The sequence below is a fragment of the Lontra canadensis genome, unplaced genomic scaffold (genome assembly GCF_010015895.1).
Source record: "Lontra canadensis isolate GAN:19392208 unplaced genomic scaffold, GSC_riverotter_1.0 scaffold96, whole genome shotgun sequence".
Classification (NCBI taxonomy): Eukaryota; Metazoa; Chordata; class Mammalia; order Carnivora; family Mustelidae; genus Lontra; species Lontra canadensis.
The window spans coordinates 3,273,369-3,289,672 of NW_022631090.1; the positions used below are offsets into that span (position 1 = coordinate 3,273,369).

The 16,304-nt window shown below is 48.4% G+C and overlaps 1 protein-coding gene across 6 annotated transcripts in view; it reads left to right on the forward strand.

Annotated features, from left to right (window-relative positions):
- The window catches only part of TMEM164 (transmembrane protein 164), a 152,098-nt gene that overhangs the window by 116,234 nt on the left and 19,560 nt on the right, over nt 1-16,304 (forward strand). For all 6 annotated transcript variants that reach the window (XM_032837054.1, XM_032837055.1, XM_032837049.1 and 3 more), the window contains one exon: nt 5,253-5,331. In XM_032837054.1, coding sequence (XP_032692945.1) covers nt 5,253-5,331 — 79 coding nt within the window. The remainder of the gene's footprint in view (nt 1-5,252; nt 5,332-16,304) is intronic.

Genomic DNA, 16,304 nt, shown 5'->3' on the forward strand with positions numbered 1-16,304 from the left:
ATCACCATGGAGGAGGATGGGCGAAGGTTTGAGGAAAGTTGGATAGGTTGTGAAATAGTTGTCCAGGAGAGAGGAGAGCGAATGCATCTGGGAATGTAGATGGATGATAGGGTAGCATTAGGGGCTGGCTCCCAACCGGTAGTCATGAATTTAAAGGGTCAACTGCAAAACCTTGTATTTTTCTTTGGCAGATTTTACCAGCAGTGTGGCTTTGCAAGGCAAGTAGGTTGCAGGGGGAGAGAGTGTCAGGAGAGCTGAGAATAAGGCGAAGGGACTGATAAGCAAGCGTGGAACTGAGGACTGCTGGCCAGTCGGGGCAGTAAAAGGTGGTGGGATCAGTGGACCGGAGGTGCCAGTGAGGTTGGAAGGTGGATAGGAGGCGGGTGAGTTGGCTACGTAGAAGGTGGCGTTGAGAACACACGGGTTTTGACATGGGAGTGTTGCACAGAAATGGCAAGGGAGGCAGGAGGCACTGTCTTCGAGGATGAAGGGGAATGTCTGGGGAGAGGGTCTGTAGGTGACTGCTGCGGGAAGAGTGGTGGGTGGCAGAGGCCAAGGGCATGAGATTGAAATCAGGGGAGTGGTGAGGAAGGAAGCAGAGAGAATGGTTGTGAAAGCACCAATGAAGAAGCAGCAGAAGGGAGCAGGCAGGACTCCTCCTGGCCCCCATGGCACAAGGCAACATGGCAGACAAACCACCCAGCACTGGAGGGGGCTGTTGGGAGGGCAGCGTTCTCAGAGGGAGAGGGAACCGGGTTTTTGTTAAAGCAAGAAGGTGAAGGGACTGCTCCGAGGACAGTGAGGATACAGGGGATTTTGCTAATGAAGAGTCTGTGGGTTCCAGAGGGTAGGCTGCTGGAGTTTCTAGAATTGAGGGAAGGTGGCTGATGAGGTCAGATTGTGGTGGTGGGGGGGGATTAGAATTCAGGTGTTACATGGTGACCTGGGAGTTTGGGGCTTTTTTTTTTTCATAGGTTTTATTGATTAGAGCACAGCAAGTGCACACACAAGTGGCCGGGGTGGGGGGTTGCAGAGGAGGAGGAGAGAGAGAGAATCCAAGCAGGCTCCATGCTGATCATGGAGTCCAACAATCCTGAGATCACAACCTGAGCCAAAACCAGGAGTTGGGTGCTTAACCGACTGAGCCACCCAGGTGCCCCAGAGTTTGGGGCTTCTTACAGTGACTTAAGTGACCAGGGATGGAGGGCACAATGGGATTGCTTGTCTCCATGGCAGAGTGTGATGGTGCGGCTGGCAGGGCTGCTCCCTGGGAGAAAGGAGGTCATGCTCTGATCGCGGACAGAGTCCATGCCCCTCATGTTTTACCCAGTCTGAGCCCAGAGGCCTGCTGGGGTTTATCAGTCTGCTCTTTGGATTTAAAAAATAAAATAAAATAAAGATGCTGACTTGGGTGCGAGAACGAAGCTAATGACCTGTGTGGTTTAAAACACTGTTAGTGGTTTTTGGCTTTCACTTGCGGTGATATAGGACTTTTGGTCTAAAGCCTCCAGAATCTTCCAGCTAAAAAAGCACCAGGATAGTTATGTTGGAGTAGCATTCCAGATGTGAGTTCTGTAGAGCAGAAATGAGTCAGCGAAGTGGAACTTCTACTGAGGGAAGTATAGCACTTTCCAGATCGTGTTTGTGAAATGGGGAAAAGAAGATGGGGGAGGCTCTGTGAGAAAGTTTTGGGGAACTCAGGACAGATCCAGTGTTCAGTAAAGAAAACTACCCATTTGCTTCAATGCTGAATGTCCTTTAATGCCATCCTTGCCCCGTCTCTTCTTTGTTTTTTTTTTTTAATATATTATTTATTTGAGAGAGAGAGAGAGTGCTCGAGTTGGGGGAAGGGCAGGGGGAGACAGAATTTGAAATAGACTCCATGCTGAGCACAGAGCCTGCCTTGGGGCTCGATCCCACCACCCTGAGATCATGACCTGAGCTGAAACCCATACTCGTACACTCACCTGACTGAGCCACCTAGGCGCCCTGCCCTGTTTCTTCTTTGGATGTCATTTCACAGCATTGTGCCTCAGTGTCCTTATCTGTCAAATGGGAATGACCATTGTTCTTGCTACACAGAGACTTGTAATAGTTAAAGTGAGATAGTGCACGTAAAATTGTGTAACCCCACACATGGCACGTAAGTATTTAGTAAGTATTATGAAATGACGAGGGGTCATTTTCTTGTTCCCATTCCACTCCCTTCTTCCTGCCACTTGGGTGTTTTTTCTTATGCTGCCGCTTTCTCTTTCATCTCCTCCCTCCCTTCCACTCCCTGTTGCCCTCCCCTGCCACACACACATATCCTCCTTTGCCTCTAATGTCTTTCTCCTCTTTGGCCGGAGCTGTCGCCAGTGCCCACACCTCGTTTTATACTCTCTGTGACCTTCTGAGGTAGGAAACTCTTGGAATAGGAGGTGAGGTGGCCCTCTGAGGAAGAAAAATATTTCTGGAGGCCACTGTAAGATTTGTCACCAGAGTGCCTACAGAGCCTCTGAGGGCTAGTGACAAGAGTCTCGGGAGCTGAGGGGCCTGTGTGGTCGGCCAGGCCTGGCCATGGCATGATGTGGGCTCACAGTGGGATCACAGTGGGCCAGCGCAGGCCACGGAGGTGAGAAGCATGTGAACAGGGAGAGGCTGGGCCCAGTTCCCATGTGGAGGGTTACCACACACCCACTGATCACAGCAGTGTCAGGCTTTTTGAGTAGAGGAGAGAGCGGGGCAGGGGTAGTGCAGGGTGCTGGATGATCCTGTAAACTCTAGAGCCGGACTGCCTGGGGTAGGATCCTGGCTCTGTTACCACATGAGCTGGGTAGACTTGGTCAGCAAACCTTTCTGTGCCTCAGTTTCTCGTATCTGGAGATGACTGGAACAGCACAGTTGTTATGAGGACTGGATGACTTGATAGTGAAGAAAGTTCTTACTTGTTCCAGGCACATGAGTATTGTATGCATGTTTGTTATATTAAAAATTAAAAATTGAGATACCTAGATGGCTCAGTCAGTTAAGAATCTGCCTTCAGCGCAGGTCATGATCCCAGAGTCCTGGGATCAAGCCCCACATAAGGCTTCTTGCTCAGTGGGGAGCCTGCTTCTCCCTCTGCCTGCCACTGCTCCCCCTGCTTGCGCTCTCTGACAAATGAATAAAATCTTAAAAAAAAAAGGATCAACCTCTAAAAGTTAAAAAAAAATTACAATAATCTGAGAACAGTGTAACCGTTTTCATTTTACTGGTGCCGGAAGAGGCGGAGAGGTGACGTGGCTTGCCAAAGTGAGTCCACCAGGCTTTTATAAAGGGCATAACAAAATCTAGAAACACAGACTTGATGGCTTCCCAAATTGGGGCTCGTAGCCGCAGTCCTAAACTGCCTCTGGGGACATGCAGGTGAAGGGTGTGATTCCAGGAGGCCAGGGGGCTGGAACGGAGGGAAAAGCAAGTGGACACTGGGAGTTCAGAGGGGGTACAGCAGCTCGAGTCCAGGAAGCAAACAGAGGTCCTGCTTGAGGATATGGCTGGCTCCATGCTGGGGTACAGCTGCCTGGCTCCCCAGACCTATTCCAGGGAGAGGTCAAATCCCTTAGGTGGGACCTCGTCCCCCTTGCCTGTTTTCTGGGTGACCACAGTCAAGCCCGTTGACCCTTTTGTGCCTCGCTTTCCTCATCTGTCAAAGGAGGATAGGGATACTTGGCCTGCCTACCTCATGGGGTTTTCGAGAGGCGTCAGTGGCTCATGGATCTGGAAACAGTTGAAAAAGCATGAAGCAGTCCCCAATTCCAGAAGGGGGGGCAACCCAGATCCTCTTACTGCCAGGCTCCTAGGCCTCCAGAGCTCATGCTAGTGATGTCCGTTATCAGGCCTTTTCTAGCGATTCCAGCACAGTCCACAGAGCCCCGTAGAACCTCATCTCTTTTTTGGAGATTTCACATCCCTCTGTGAGCATAAAATTGTAGTTGGGCCTCGTCTGGATCCACGGGAAATTTTCCTTCTGCGTGGGCTTTTATTTTCAAGGGCCAGAGCCAGCGTCTCTGTTCAGGGTCCATAGTCGTCCCAGCCCCCATTCTGGGCGCTCTGCCATCTTTTGGTTCCAGCCCTTGGCACGAGGCAGGCTTGGGCTGTCATTAGCACACAGTCTGGGTTCTGTGCTTGCCTTGTAGGGAACAGGGAGGCAGCTGACCCTTCCCCCGGGGTGTCCTTGTCTCTCTGGGCTTCCCTTTAGAGGCGCGCGCGGTGTGTGTGTGTGTGTGTGTGTGTGTGTGTGTGTGTGTGTATGTATTGTGGGCTGTGGAAGCCCCAGAGGCCAGGCCTTGTGCCAGCTGCTGAAGTTTTTTTTTCCCCCTCCTCTAGAATTGAGTTAGCCATCCAGCTGTTGCCATTCCTTTGCCCTCTGCCAAACTCTGTAGCGTGCTCCCTGTGCCAGGTGGAAACCGTGCTCTGCTTTGAGAACCTGGAGCTTCCATTTTGAGAGAGGTGGAAAGCAGCAGTTAGCGAGCCCGCCCGTCCCAGGGAGGGAGCAAGGGTGGGGATGCTCTCTCTAGCAAGCCATTGTCAGAATCGGCCCAGCTGTTTGGTCTTCACCCAGAAGGAGGGCTAACTGGACTGACCCCAGATATCCAGCGGGGAAACTCTTTATGCTTGGATCTAGACCAGGCCAGACCTAGCAATTACTTTTTTTTTTAACCCGGAAAATGGGAGTAAGAAATCCTACTCCACACATTCTTCATGTCAGTCAGGGAATAAGCTTTTAAACTGTTCACTGCCTCCTCCCCAGGAGCAAGGAGGGACTTCAGGTTGTGTTTGTTCAAGTATATCCCGCAGAGTACTGAATGTTACGTGAACAAAAAGGCACGGCTCACTAAGGTTGGGAAACACTAGGTAGACCATGGTAAGCCGGTTTTGTAGTTGCAGAGACCACCCAGATCCTCACTCTACCACGAGGATACACGGTGGCTCTCCAGGGTACCTGGTCTTTGTGACATTTCTTCCGTGATAACCAGCTTTCTTCATGGAACATTCTGCAAGCACCATCTCTGCCAAATATGTTTTGGAAGATGCCAACCTAGGTCCTAAGTGTCTATCCCTTCCATTCTTTTTTTCCCTCATGGTGAAGGGAAGGGAGCCCCTGACTCACTGTGGGGGGCGGGGAGGGGGGTCATGATGCGGGTCCCAAAGAGCAAGGGTGTTCAACTTGAGAAGCTATTGACGTGAGTACTTCCTGCTCTGAAACACCTCTCCTCCTCCTGTCCTTCCAGCTCCCCTTCGAATTGGAGATTTACTACATTCAGCATGTTATGCTCTACGTGGTGCCCATCTACCTGCTTTGGAAAGGAGGTAAGGCCAGCAAGCCACACCTTCGTGCCCCTATCACACCTCACCACTCCCTTCTGTTTGGGGGAATCACAGGGTATTGGGTACCTACCAGGATCTGGGGCTGCTGCCTGGCTGAGTGTCTGTAGGATGTCTTCTGCCACATGCCAGGGGGTGGGGAGATGCGCACGGATAAGGCCTGCAAAGAGTCCTGGGGGGCTTTTCAGAACCATCCTTTGTGGGCCAGCCTGTGCCGCTGATCGTGTGTCCTAGGGTCTAGGCCTTGGGCTCGTTGTCTGTGGTGGCATTGGGCTTACATGGAGCCTCCCTATACCCACACGCTTTGTCGCTCGCTCACGCTGTGCCTTCCCCCTGCCTCAGTGTGCAGCGTAGAGTAGGAGAGGCGGAAGCCCCCTGGCCCTCTTAAGAGAGGGACCGTATGCCCTTGCTCATTATATCCATCCTCTCAGAACCAAAGAAGATATTGAGAGTGGCAAGAAATTCAGGGACTGTGGGGTTTTAGGATGGAGAGAAGCAGGTAAGAGAACAGGGATTACCTTGTAAAATAAACCGTTGACCTCGATTTCGTCACAAGGGAGAGACCACCAACTTGGTTGAGACAGCCTAGGAAAGTTGACTAAACTCTTTGTGACCTCACAGTGACCCTTAAAGTATCCCTTTCCTCCTCTATCATGTGGTAGATGAAAGGGGAGTTCCCATACCTTCTAGAAGAGTTGTGAGAGCCCTCCCTCTCGAGGCTCTAACCTTCCTCAAAGGCCTGTACCTGGAAGGCATCCCCTTTTAGTCTCAGCTACTAGCCTCTCTATGTTAGTTGCTGGGACTTTTCAGGGAGAGCAGACCCCCCCACACCTCAATTCAAGCAGCAAGGGCTTCCCTTCTACACATTAAAAATGACATGCAGCTACACGGGCCCTTGGGGCCACTGGAGGACAGTTTCGAAGTCGTGCTTCCTCTAACTCAGGAATCCTGGCAAATCTCAAGAACTTCCGGCCTAAGCTAGCCTCAAGGACCAGTCAGCCTCAAGACACACACTGGAGAATGGGCACAGTTGCTTCCCTCGGAGTCTCCTGATGGTGGAGAGGCTGGCCCCCTGTGCCCTGGTTTCTGTCATCGTCTTGGGATGTCTTCTTTGAGGCTGTTTTTATGCTGTGCAGCCACTTGGGGTCTCACCAAGTCAGCACTTCCTTTTAATTTGCTCTCAATGCACTATTTCCCCATGTAAGCTCTAAGGAAAGTCTCAGTAGCCAGGAGCCCTGGGCCATTTTTCAGGTCTGTCTCCTGTGGCGCAGGAAACAGCTTCCTAATAATATTTGAGTCTGAGGGTTACACTCATTCTGACTAGAACCAGGCAGGCAGCGGTCTCAGAGCCCTAGAACCACCCCCCCGCCCCTTTCTGGGGCCTGTGAGTCAAGTTCTGGCCAAAGGTGCTCTGAGGTGCCCACAACAATCTGTTAGGTAGCTGAGCTGACTGTTCTGACCTGGCAAATACCAAGTAGGCATCCCCACTACCCCCCCACCCCCCCCCAAAAAAAACCCACAGTCTGGGAAGCTGCAGCTTCTAGAAGTGATAGATGGCAATGCAGCCTTCTGTTGGATCTGTTGTTGCACCGTTTGGGGGGAACCGAGCAGAGGAAGTAGGGATTTCAAGGCCTCATTCCAATTTATTTCTCACTAACTGTTAGTGATTCTTTCCTCTCTCCTCTGCTGCCTCTAAAAACCCTAACAGTAATTATAACCACTGTGAACACCAACTTTTTGAGTGTTTCCTGTGTGTGAGATGCTTTGCTAGACCCGTTTTGTGTGTTCTCTCATCATAACCAGCCCTGGTGGAAAATGCCCCTTCTATAGAGGAGAAAACGGGGGATCAGAAACGCTAGGTATCTTGCTCCTGGCCTTAAGTAACAGAGCCAGGATTCAAAGCCTGGCCTAGATTCCCTCTCAGATGAGCACTTTTCCCCCACACACATTGTTGTCCTAAAAGGCAGGTGTCTGTCTCCTAACCACATCCGGTCAGGGGGTCTCCCCTCCAGCCAGCTGCCCCCACAGCGTATTCGTTGAACACCTACTATGTGCCCAGCATTTGCACTAGGGAATCAGAGACGCCCTGGTGCACGGAGTTCCTGTCTGGGGGGGGGTGGGGGAGGAGAGCGTTGTATTTGTACTACATCGGGGTTAAGTGCAACAGAGGGCACTGGGGGAACATAATCTGATTTATTCCTCACCATTTCTGGGCTCTTGGGATGCCTCTGCTTCCTTTCTGGCTCTTTGCTGTCATCTGCTGTTCGCTTGGGGAAATTATGCGCACTTCAAGAAAAGGCTAGGTTTCCTAAGGCTGATTGCACCTTTGCTCCTGAGTCTTGGACCTGGGCCTTGCAGAGGGCAAATCCATCTGGAGTGAGCAGGGACAAGAAGATTCCCTATCAGTCAAAACAGCTGAGGGTTGGGACGCCTGGGTGGCTCAGTTGGTTAAGCGGCTGCCTTCGGCTCAGGTCATGATTCCAGCGTCCTGGGATCGAGCCCCGCACCGGGGCTCCTTGCTCAGCAGGGAGTCTGCTTCTCCCTTTGCCTCTGCCTGCCACTCTGTCTGCCTGTGCTCACTCTCTCTGACAAATACATACATAAAATCTTTAAAAAAAAAACCAAAAAAACAACAGCTGAGGGGTTGGGGGATTCACTTTCCTAGAAGTCGTGTAATTTTCCAGAAATAACTGAGTTCCAAGTGTCTATCCAAGGCAAGACAGCTGTCCTGTAGATACCGCCCACGGCCAGGAGCCCTGTTTTCCTGAAAGGCAAGGTCCCACTGCTTTCTGTGGCTTGGGGGTAGCTGGCTGGTGCTCAGTGGGATCCCGTCCCTCCTTCACTTCTGTGGTCCTTTGGCACCGCTGTAGGAAACAGGACATCCTTTCTCCCCCACTGTTCTATTCTTCCTCCAGCCTGCCTCTTGATTTCTGTTTCCTTTTCTCCTAGCTCCTTACCTTTGGCTCTCTGGAGCTACTGTTGATCAGGAACAATGTGCAGCTTAGGAATGTAGTCCCCTCCCCACGGCACAGCCCTAATACCCATGCACAACTTTTGACTCCCCCCAGACTTAAATCCTTAATAGCTTCCTCTTGACTAAGAAGCCTTACTGGTAAGAGAAACTGTCTCTTAGCACCTAGTTTGTATGCCACATGTATTAGGTATTATATTCCTACAACAAGATAAGCTGGAGAAAAGAAAACGTTCTGAAGAAATGATCATAAGGAAGAGCAGACACATTTATGATCCTTTTCTGCATCTGTCAGAAAAAAGTCTGTATCTCAGTGGACCTGCCAGGTTTAAACCCATGGTATTCAAGGGTCAACCATATGTATTTTATTTCATTTATTTTTTTAAAAGATTTTATTTATTTATTTGAAACAGAGAGAGATCACAAGTAGGCAGAGAGGCAGGCATAGAGAGAGAGAGAGGAGAAAGCAGGCTCCCTGCTGAGCAGAGAGCCCGATGCGGGCCTCGATCCCAGGACCCTGAGATGACCTGAGCCGAAGGCAGAGGCTTAACCCACTGAGCCACCCAGGTGTCCAACCATATGTATTTTAGAACCCCATCCCCTCCGACGTAACCAGCTCTCCTTGGAACACCAAGTCCTCCTATCTCTTGCCTGAAGCACCCCCTAATGGACGTCGCTCTCCCTGCTCAGCTCCATGGCCTGTTGGGGGCCCCCTCTGTCTCTTCCAGACCAATATTCCATCTCTCCCTTCAGTGAAAATGCTTTCTCTTTTTACCATTCTCTCCACCTTTTCTTTTCCTCACTATGACCACTCTTGGCCACTTCTCCCATATTCCTAGATGCCTTTGGATGCCTTTAGATGCCTGGCACTCAAGCTTTTCTATTCTGACTCTGGCCAGCAACCATAGAGGTTTCCAGTGAAGACCACTCTAAACACTCCTGCTTCTCAGAGCTTGGACTTCTCCCCTGCGGTGACTTCTGTGTCCTCTTGTCTTCGCCAACTGGCCTTGCCCTCCCCCTACCCCTAAAACTCATCTATCTAAGATCCTTAGCCCCTATATCCCTTTCTGTGACCCAAATCTCTACTCCTTCCAGCCTCCTCACCCTCCCAATCAGCTTGTCCCACTATAACCAATTACTGAAATTTCCTTTCACCAGCTCCTAAAAGTGCCTCAACCCCTCATTCCTCTCACAGGCATCATCGTCCAGTTCCAATGCCCAGTCTTGGCCTCCTGGGGGAAATCTCTCAAGTCATTCCCATTTGGGGCCCCTCAGATTTCATGGTCTATTATAATTGTGCTCTTAACACCATTGCTCTTGTGTTCTGTCTTTGGTCAGCTCTGCTACACGTTGCCCTGAGAAGTCATGGGCTGAACCTTTACCACCCTCCTCAAACTCCCCATCCTCCCCACTGTCAACTAAGGACTGAGAAGACAGTGACTTCTTGACAGGGATTCCCTCTGTTATTTCCCTCTGATCTAAAAGCTGCTTCACCCCACTCCCATCCTTTGTCCTCGCACTTTAGCCCGCATCTTGGAGGAAGCCATGTTGTCCTTATCTCGCCTCCCTCCCCAACCCCTGGAGTTCTCTCTCCTTTACTTGGATTTTCTTCTCTTTTTGTCTTCTCTTGTTTTTGTTTACCTGGATTTTCAACTCTTTTTGTCACTCCTGGCTTTTCTACCAAGAAGGATGCTGAAGTCTTCCCATTCTAAAAAAAATAAAATAAAAAATGTTTCTCTCGACCCTACACCATCTCTTTTCATCTTCCCTCCACAACTAAGCATCTTCAAAGATTATTAGCCAAACAAGATTTCCTAAAACTCAGTTCTTGGGGTATGATAATTTGTGCCTTATCCACAGAGCCATCTGTATTATTATCTATGTATGTCTTTAAATCTACTGATTTTTCTTTTTCCTGAAATATATTTGTTTGCGTGGTACCTGGGTGGCTCAGTCACTTAAGTGTCTGCCTTTGGCTCAGGTCATGATCTTAGGATCCTGGGACTGATTACCACACCAGGCTCCCTGCTCAGTGGGGAGTCTACTCCCCCTGCCCCGACAACCCCCTCCCCTGCTCGCTCTCAAATAAAAGTTTTGAAAAAAATACATATTATATATATATTTATATGTATTTATAAATATATGTACATTTATATATACTTAAAACTATATGTTTTTATATATGAATTTATAAATATATATATTGTTTTTCTAAAATATGTTTATACTCAGTAAAATCCTAGATTCAGTACACTGGTGGCATATTTTTAATATTTAATATTTTTAGTACATATTTAATGTTTTTAAATACATAGCTATTAAAAATGAAATGTTTCCCTGTTTATCACCTGAAATCACCCCAGGAACAGAACATAACCGTGGGTGGCACTTGCCTGCATTTCATGACCCCGTCTACGCAATCACCTCCCAACCGTTAGAACATTGCCATGGGTTATTTCCCCCCCACCCCACCCCCGTGGCCCACCTGTTCACGGAAATAACACTGCTGACGATGACTGACTATGTCTACCTGACAAAACCTAACAGCTCCCTCTCAGCTCCTGCTGGAGTTCTCTGCTATGGTAGACGTTGATCACTCCTCTTTGGATGGCTCTGCTCTGAGGGCCTCCGAAGTCTCTCCCACTCCTGGCTCGCCTGCCTCACTGACCATGCCTCCACACGTTTCCATCAGGGGTTCTTATTCCTCTGTCCCCCCTGACATGTTCGTTTCCCCAGAGTTCTGTTCTGGGCTTGCCTCTTGGCTCTGCTGCTCCCCAAGTAGTCACGTGTTCACACAGGTCAGCCACCAGCTGGAAGAGTCATGGCCGCCATGTTGCTGTCAGCAGCCCAGACTTAATGAGATTTTAGTTTCGTGTAGTTTACTCAGCATCTCCACCTGAAAGCTCCAGAACACCTCCAACTCAGCCTGTCTGTGCTGCACTCGTTATTTTCCCCGTCAGCCCTGCTACTCTCCCTGTGGTCCTTGATAGATGGTACCACCCCATCACCCCAGGTAGAACCTGGAAAACATCCCCCAACCCCCACACGTATTTTATCCCTTCATCTGACACATACGTCTTACTCCTCTCTGGCTGCCATAACAAAATACCACCAACTGGGTAGCTTATAAACAACATAAATTTCTTGTTCTCAGTTCCAGAGGCTGGAAAGTCCAAGATCAAGTCACCAGCATGGTTGCCTTCTTGGGAGGACCCCCTTCCTGGTTCCCAGCTGACCCATTCTTGCCACGTCCTCACATGGTAGATGGGACAAGAAAGCTCTCGGGGGTCCCCGTTATAAGGCACTAATCCCATTCGTGGGGGCTCTGCTCTCATGACCTAAGACACCTTCCAGAGGCTCCACCCCCAAAACCATCCATCTTTGGTGGTGAGGATTTCATCATATGAATGTGGAAGGACACAGACATTCAAACCAAAGCAACCTGTTCGTACACTCTTTCTTTCTGCCAGGCTCTCCACTGGCTTTTGGGATGCCCTGATCAGTGAAAACCAGATACCATCCCTTCCCTGACAGAGTTTGTAATGTAGTGGGAGGAGACAGGTATGAATCAAATAATCAAATAAATATATAGTGACAACTGAGGTAAGTACTCTGAAGGAAGAGAACACGCTTTAATGAGGGCTAAGAATAAAACTTACACCTACTTTGGAGGTTTGGGGAGAGTTCCGTGAAGAAGTGACCTTTCATCTGAAGTCTGAAGGATACATATCACTGGGGGTTCACTAGGCAAGAGTAGGGTGGGGGGGGTACACCCTTATAACCTCACGAAAACACATGTATGACAGCACTGTGTCAGGAGGGAGAGCCAGGGAGAGGTTGGATAACATGGCCTGAGGGGCAAGCAGGGGTCAGATATGGAGGGCTTTGTCAGCCATGGTCAGGGATTTGGCCTTTATTCTAAGAACTATGGAGAGCCAGTGAAAGTTTTAAGAAGGTTCGTAACACCAGCTTGCTTTCCTGTTGATTCTTCTCCTATGTAAATCCTTTATAGAGTTCAAACTCTAGAATCCAGAAGATCATTCTGTAACAGATCACCTTCCCACCCTTTACCTATCCACGCGGTATGCCCTGCAACTCCCTAGGTAGCCGCCATTTTGGTTTTTTGCATCTCCTCCCAGAGTTTCTTCTCACATATATAAGTAGATTCAAAAACTTGTTTCTTTTCCCTCCTCTGTAAGACACACATCCCCAAATAGCATACTGCACAACTGTTTTGTTGTTCTGTTTTGCCTTCACAGTATTTCTTTAGACAGCTATTCCTGTAAGCCCATAGGAAGCTTCCTCGTTCTTTTACAAAGTAGCCCATGTGTTCCATTGTGTGGATGATAAAATACAGTCTAATAGAAATAGCTATGCTTTATAGAGCACTAGGAGGTGCCAGCCATTGTTTCAAGCTATTCACACACATGAACTCATTTCATCCCCACCGCAGTCCTCTTAGGCAGGGCTGCTGTTACATCCCTTTTACAGATTAGGAAACTGAAGCTCCACTAGTAAGGGGAAGACCAGTGATTTGAACCCACTGGTATGTCTCTGGGGTTCTTGGTGTTAAACGTAAGGCTATGACAGTACACCATAATTTATTTATTCTGTCTCCTGTTGGTAGACATTTAGGTAGTTTCAAATCTTCGGCTAATACAAATAACACTGTGCTTGTGATCTGGTACCCACGCAAATTTGTGTGTGTGAGGGTCTCAAATATGATCAATCCCCCTAAGTAGAATTGCTGAATCAAAAGTGAATGTGTGTTCATAATGTTGACGGGTGTTTCCAAATTTATAAAAGTCATATGAATGTAAATGCCCACTAGTAGTGGGTAAGGGTGACTGTTTCCACACACCCTCCCCAAAAGAGTGGATTCTCAGCATTTTTCAGTTTTTGCCAATCTGATGGGTTAAAATAATGGTGTAGCAATTCAGACTTAATTTGAATTTCTTTCACTTTGGGTGAAGGGGAACATCTTTTTACATGTTTGAACTGACATTCAATTTCCTCTTCTTTGAACTCCATGTTCCTCTCATGTGCTCATCGTTTCCTTGCGTTGTTGGCCTTTTTAACAAAATGGAATCTTAAGAGGGGCGCCTGGGTGGCTCAGTGGGTTAAAGGGTCTGCCTTTGGCTCAGGTCATGATCCCAGGGTCCTGGGATTGAGCCCCACATTGGTCTCCCTGCTCAGGGGGGAGCCTCCTTCTCATCTCCCTCTGCCTCTCCCCCTGCTTGTGCTATCTCTCTCTCTCTCAAATAAATAAATCAAATCTTCAAAAAAATTGAATCTTAGGAGCTCTTTATAATCTGTATATTTGTTTATATTTCTGTATATTCATATGTAATAAAAGTAAATATTTCTATTTCTAGATTTATATATATTTCTATATATACTTTCTATTTCTATTTCTATATAATTGAAATATATTTCTATTTATTTGTATATGAATATTAGGAGTTCACCCCTTGTGATCTGAGCTGTGGGTATTTTTCCCCATTTTCTCAATCGTCTTTTAACTTTACTTATGATTTCTTTGGGTAGGGTGTTTACATTTCTGTGTAATTTATCTGGCTCTTAGCATATACCTTCTGAATTTGGAGTCATGGTGAGGAAATCCTTCTCTACTACCAGGTTACAAAAAATATATACCATTTTTTGCCCTTCCTGTGTTAATAGTTCATTTTTCTTTTAAAGCTTTTAATCTTTCATCCACTTGGAATTTATCCCAGTAGACAATGTGCAATAAGGATCCGACTTTATTTCCAGATGGTTTCTCGTTTGTCCCCAAACGATTGAGCAGTCGGGCATGATCAGGTATGCTTTTGGGAAAGATCGTTCTGGCTGCTGGGCAGAGAGATCGCCATGTTCTTCTGCTTTGATCTCCCCAGTTTTTCTCAAGTCCATCAGTCTTCCTACCCTAGCCTGGGCCTTACTCCTCTCTCACCTCAACCATGACAGTTGACTCTACATGGTCTCCCCACACCTCCAGCCTCCCTGTCTCCACCCAGCAACCTGTTCCTGTAGCTTCCAAAGCTGTGCCAAAAGCCCAGATAGTATCAGGTGCTTCCCAGCTCCAGAAACTTCCAGTGGCTCCCCCTTTTCCCCGGATCACAGTGGATTTTCCAGGAGGCACAAAAGGCCCAGTATGACCTGGCCTGATCCCTTTTCCCCAGCCTCTTCTCTTTATGCTCCCCCCTTCCTTGTCCCCCACACTCAGGGGATACCAAAATCCATAGGATCCCCTATATTTCCCATGCAACTTTCATGCCTCCATGCCCTGAAGATGGCAAGACTTCTACCAGGAATGCCCTTCTCCAGCTTGGTGGCCCGGAACCCGTTCTGTCTGCAAAACTCAACCTTGGATGTTAGTTTCTCCAGGCAGGCCCTGGAACTGTTCTGCGATTGTCCCTTTCACACTGCAGTGCAGGTGTCTGCCTGTCTGCAAGAGGACAGGAACCCTTTTTCTGTTCTTGGTCTTTTGGGGCTGAATGAATGAAGGACTCTATCGCCACACACAGCACATTGTACATATCTTACAAGCTAACGTTTATTTTGCACTTTCCACCAACTAGGCACTGGGTAAGTGTTTTACTTGCCTGATCTTGATCCCATTTAATCCTTGTAAGTCCACGAGACTTATGGGGCCCATGACCTTGCATGAGAGAAAAAAAAATCACATCTTCATTTGCATTAACTGCAACTGACGTCCAGCATTTCCTTCAGTGCCGAATTGTAGGCAGCTGTCCACGGGACTCGGGGTGCTGTTGTCAATGTCAATTGTTCTCCCATTTTGGCTGCTGTAAGGATTTCACAAAACCGTTGCAATTTATCATTACCTAAACATTTCAAAGCCTTAATTTTTTCAAGTATTTCGCTATTTCAGTATTACTGTTTTCTCTTCTAATCCTGTGTCTCTTATTTTGTCTCCTTACAAACTTCATCCCGCCAGGGCGCCTGGGTGGCTCAGTTGGCTAAGCATCTGCCTTGGGCTCTCAGGTAATAATCCCAGGGTCCTGGGATGGAGCCCTGCTTTGGGCTTCTTGCTCAGCAGAGAGCCTGCTTCTCCTTCTGCCGGCCGCTCCCTCTGCTTGTGCTCGCTGTCTGACAAATAAATAAATAAAATCTTTAAACAAACAAAAAAACCCAAACAACCAAAACCTTTATCCTGAGAGGGGAGGCCCCAAATTGCCCAAGGAATCCATAGCACCACAAAGGTTAGGAGCACTAGAGTTTCACCTGGCACCGGAAACCAGGCGAGCAAGCTTCACCACCACCCAGCGCTGCTTCTGCATGTCGTCACTGGGTTCAGATGGATTGCGGGTTCGAATCCTGAGTTTGGCACTTAGGCTGGTGTCTTAAATCTCTCTGCATCAATTGTAAAAGGAGGACAGGAATAGTCCCTATCTCACAGGGGTGCCGTGAGGGTTCAATGAGCTCATATGTGTAAATACGTAGAACGACGCCTGGCACCTGGTGTTAACGTACTTTTATTATTGACCACCGCAGTACTGCCTCTTGTTAACTATGCATTTGTCTTCCTCTACTGTGGCTCTTGAGGTCAGGATTGGTCCTTGCTTAATTCTGAAGTGACAGAGCTTTGTGCCTATGGAGTTCGTGTTTGTCAGCAGGTTTAACCTTGCTGGTGTCCCTTCGATGCCTGCTTCTCCTTTGGGCTGCATGACACCCCTGTCTCCTGGTTCTCTCCTCTGGTGGGTGGTCTTTGGGCCCCTTTGCTCTGCCTACCCCAGAGACCCTGGTGTTCTCCACCCCAGATCTCACCACAGGCTCGAGAAACACCACAGGTCCTTCAAAGGAAACTTGTCTACAGTTAGACTACTCAGTTCCATACGCCTTCTTCCCAGCTGCTCTTTCTCCTCCTCTTCTCTTTCCTGTATTGCCAACTCCACCATCCACCAAGGGCCAAAGCCAAAAACCTGGCCAGAAACTTTCTGGATCTCTTCCTCTGCCTCAGCCCTGACGC